The sequence below is a fragment of the Quercus lobata genome, chromosome 3 (assembly GCF_001633185.2).
Source record: "Quercus lobata isolate SW786 chromosome 3, ValleyOak3.0 Primary Assembly, whole genome shotgun sequence".
Lineage (NCBI taxonomy): Eukaryota > Viridiplantae > Streptophyta > Magnoliopsida > Fagales > Fagaceae > Quercus > Quercus lobata.
Genome location: NC_044906.1, coordinates 20,229,130 through 20,233,882, shown reverse-complemented (window position 1 = coordinate 20,233,882; position 4,753 = coordinate 20,229,130). Strand labels below are relative to the sequence as shown.

Below are 4,753 nucleotides of genomic sequence, written 5' to 3'. Positions count from 1 at the left end.
ATGAGTTTCACTATATTTTTTGATATTATTCATGGATATCAACTATTTCAATTAACTTTTACCTTTATATACACAGTAATTTCAACAAAAAGTTTTTAATTTTAACAAAATAAACAAATTCCAAATAAGTCACAATTATTCTCACACCAATTTTACAATTTCTTGAGTAAGTGGAAGTGTACGATGAAAAGTTGTGAATTCATATAATGATAATGGGCAGAGCACTTCACTTTTAATTAGGGATGGCAATAGGGCAAGGTGAGTCTGAAGAATAGGGTCTTTGTCTCCGCCTTGCATAGTTTTGTCTTACCCCATTTTCGCCCCACCCCGCATGACAAGAAAAATTTTCTTACCCCATCCCCACCTCTTGGAGCCCCACGAAGCCCCTTCCCACCCCATAAAACTCTACTTTTTGTTAATTTGCGCACAATTATTACAATTATTTTCAATAAAACCTGTTTTGTTAATAAAAATATACTTGAGATTAAAAATAAATTTATCCCATAAAATTAAGCTAATCTTTAGCAAAAATTGAATAATATTATTAAAGTATTTAACAAGACAATATCACAACAAAAACAAAAATCTAATAATACAAAATCAATGATTCAATAGCATATAAATTGTTTATAATAAAGACAAAAGAAAATGTTATAGTTTTACCTTATTTCCAAACCTGTTAGGAAAAAAAAAAAAAAAGAGGCAGAAATCCTTATTGGGTAAAATAAAATAAGTTGATGATATGTTCGTATAAATAGTAGGGTTTTAGAGTATGAAAATTTTACAATTTAACCATTATCAATGCGAGACAAGGCGGGGCGGGGTAGGTTGGGTCTAAAAAGTCTAAACCCATCCCCACCCCGCCTCGTGGTGTGGGATTAAAATTTCACCCCATCCCCTCCCCATGACCTTTGCGGGGCGGGAAAAACCCGCCTGGGACGAAGTGAGGAGGGGCGGGCAAAATTGCCATCCTTACTTTCAATAGCTTAACCTAGGGGTGGCAAAGTTCGATATGACCCGCAAACATAACATGAAATTAACATATTACTATTGTATAACCTTGTATAGATGTACAAGTACAAATAAAAATAATTGAAATTATATGGTTTAAATTATACAATTTTTTTTAGAAGAGATTCAAATTATGAATAGTATTAGCTCACACTTTTTTTAAACTATACATTTCTAAAATATGTAATGGTTTCTCATTTTATATATATATATATATATATATATATATATAATTTAGAATTTAATTGGTTTTATACTCTTCGATTTTTGCACCTAATAATTTATTTGCGACAAAAATTAAAAACTTAAATGGACACGTGACGAAAAATTGGACTCTGATTGAAATCCAATTTAGAATCTAATTGGATTTGGACTCTTCGATTTTTATACTCAATAATTCACTTAACACAAAATTAAAAATTAAATAGACACATGGCGCAAAATTGAGAATCCAATTGAAATCCAATTGAATTTTCTCTGAGTTTTGGTTGTTAATATATATATATATATATATATCTATATATATGGGGTTGTGGCTTAATGGCTATGAGAAATGTTTCATTTTTTCATCCTAAAGATCAAAAGAGCATATTTACTGAGATTTTCTTGTCAACCTCTTAGACCTGATTCTCCTAAAAAGGAAATTAGTGGAGCATTGCGTCGATTTAGTCCTAATTAGTTTGGAGGAAATAAAAATTTGTTAAAACAAATGATAAAAACGATGATGCATTTTGTTTATATTGTTTTTTTTTTTTTGATAATATGTTTATATTGTTATTTATTTAGGCAAGATGTTGGTAATTGACTGGGAGATCAGTATTTTAATAATTGTTTGGTTGTTTGGTTGTGTATATTAAAAAAGATGTTGATGGTAGTATTTGTGGGGGTAAAAAACCTCTAGTAACTTAAAAATATACAAAAGCTGCTATATAGGGGGTGGTTTTGATTGACAGTCACAATTTATTCATCAAAAAACATAAGAGGGAAAACTCCACAATTGGAAACTCAAACAATTGATTTAACTAACACAACTTGTATTCCAATTGAATCCTGCTCATTACAAAAGAGAAAAACACTTCTTCCCGTGCTATTCAACTATAATAAACTGGAATTTCTTTCTACTTTCTCTCTATTCTCTCTCTCTTCCTTTTTTTTTGATCCCCTTTCTATTTGCCAGTTCCCCTCCTTATATAGGCATATTTTCTGCCCTTATTCTCCTAATTGTCCTATCCCCTATCCCCAGTTGGATTCTCAAGGATATTTTTCATCTTCTTTATTGGGTTCCCCTCTTCCTTATCCTAAAACAGGACTTTTGGGAGTGTTTTTACTATTCAGGTTGTCTCATATGTATTTAATGTGGTAGAAGTTAGATGGAGAACCCCTCATTAATATGGAGGTAAAGATCTCTACTATCCTTATCTGTCTGGAGGGTGTCCCGGGGTTATATGCGCCAATTGTGGGCACGCCGTGGATTACCCGTGTTCAATAACTCAGATAAGACTTTGTTGAATGTAATGTATCGCCAATTTCGTGGGAACGATCCGAAAGGATTCCCTTCGCCTCCTAGATATATGGGTTGGGCCCATTTCATTCCACAGGATCTTCTAGGTTGTTGGGCCTTACCTTAAGCAGATGGGTTTGGCCTATTCCACTCCATGAGGTCTTGTAGGTATTTGGGCCTCAGGGCTGGGTGAAAACTCTTCCATCCCTCCATAGTATTGTTAATAAAACTATCATATAACGATTTCAAAATATAAAACTTGTAAAGGAAAATTTTAAAACTTTATTTATTTGCGAGTGTTTTTTTGTAATGTTGATATATTCAAGTTTGATTTTTGCTAAATTTTGTTTAATTTAAGTTTCTTAATGACTACCATAAAAAAAAAAAAAAAATTTCTTGGAGTCTCCACTAACTTGTACTTGTCACCAAATAATAGATGTGAGGTTCCAAAGGATGAAATTTTATCATATTTATATAAATAAAATAAAATAATGGGTACAACACAAATCAATAAATTGTAAAATCAAGTTTGAAATTGGATTATTAAAAAATCAAATAAAAAACTTAGAAAAATCCACAGTTAAAATGTCACTTAGAATCCGAGCACCAAGTCCTACACTTCAGATTAATTATGTTAGGAGCAAATTATACTTTTTCACTCTAAATGATCACTTAATTATGCTTAATTCCTTAACTATCAAAATGCTACACGATTAACTTCTCAAACTCAAAGTTATAATGTATAACGGAATTTAGTATTGAAATATCAATTTACCCCTCTCTCTACAAACAGATAATTGAGAGTAAATTAGTTTTTTAATGCTAAATTTCGATAGAGTTAACTGCAAAATAGGCAATAGTAGATTAAGTGTAACATATTTTTGAAATTAGGGATAAATAGTATAATTCTATAGTTCATAGGATGAAGTATAATTTAGACAAAAAAGAAAAATTGTAATTTTTTTCCAAATTTTAAATAATAATAATAAGCCCACGCTTCCAAATCGGAATCCGAATCCCAATCCAAATATTTAATGCCGTAAAACAAAGAACCGGAGTTTCTTTTTCTTGGCCGACTCTCTCTACTCTCCACTATATATTCGCAATCCCCAATACACACACAACGCAAACAACAAATAAAACCCTACACAGCAATCCTAGCAGCCTCTCTGCGTTCGTCTTTCTCACTAGTTTTCCCAGCGAATCCAACAACTTTGTCAATCATGGCCATCCTCTCTGATTATGAAGAAGATCAGCAGAATCAACAACCTTCTTCTTCTAAGAAAGAGATCATTCTTGCTGAGAAAGAAGCCGAGGCCAAAAAGCCAGAGGAGAAGGAGGAGGAGGAGGAGAAGCAGCAGAAAGAGAAGAAACTTGTTCCCAACAAAGAAAACGGCCTAGATATGGAGAATTATTCATGGGGCCAGTCCCTTCAAGAAGTCACTGTAAACGTGCCAGTCCCACAAGGCACTAAATCCAGCCTTCTTTTGTGCGACATAAAGACGAACTCTTTGAAGGTTGGGCTCAAGGGTCAGCCTCCAATCATCGATGGAGAGCTATTCAAGCCTGTGAAAGTTGACGATTGTATTTGGAGTTTGGAGGATAAGAAGATGATCACTATTCTTATTTGCAAGAGAGATCAGAGCGAGTGGTGGAAATCTTTGTTGAAGGGTGATCCTGAGATTGACACACAGAAAGCTGAACCAGAGCCAAGCAAGTTGTCTGACTTGGACTCCGAGACTCGTTCTGCTGTGGAGAAGATGATGTTTGATCAGAGGCAGAAACAGAAGGGACTACCAACAAGCGATGAGATTCAAAAAGAAGAGTTGATGAAACAATTCATGGCTCAGAATCCCAACATGAAATTCCCTCCGGGAGCTAAGTTCATGTGAGATTAGGAAGACAATGAAAGATCTAATCTTTTTAGTTATATGCAGTTCTAATTGTTATTGCTTTTGTTTAGGACTAAGGATTTGTTTACAAATTTAAGCATGTGATCATGTGCTATTGAATATCAATTGTGGGCTTTTTAGATTTATTAAACTTCAATTTTAAAATTGGATTCATTATAATTTGTAATCTTATTAGTTCGTAGATGTTTTATTGCAGTTCCAATTTTTATAGCCTTCGTTTAGGATTAAGAATTTTTTTACAGATTTAAGCTCGAGATCATGTGCTATACAATATCAATTGTGGGTTTTTCAGATTTATCAAAGTTCAATTTTTGGTTGGATTTTTTGG

The 4,753-nt window shown here is 33.1% G+C and overlaps 1 protein-coding gene across 1 annotated transcript; it reads left to right on the top strand.

The window, feature by feature from the left end:
- The first annotated feature begins 3,646 nt into the window (after positions 1-3,646).
- On the top strand, positions 3,647-4,515 carry LOC115981873 (protein BOBBER 1-like). The gene has a single exon (XM_031104289.1). The coding sequence runs from the start codon at positions 3,736-3,738 to the stop codon at positions 4,402-4,404; it is 669 nt and encodes a 222-aa protein (XP_030960149.1). The 5' UTR covers positions 3,647-3,735; the 3' UTR covers positions 4,405-4,515.
- The last annotated feature ends 238 nt before the right edge of the window (positions 4,516-4,753 follow it).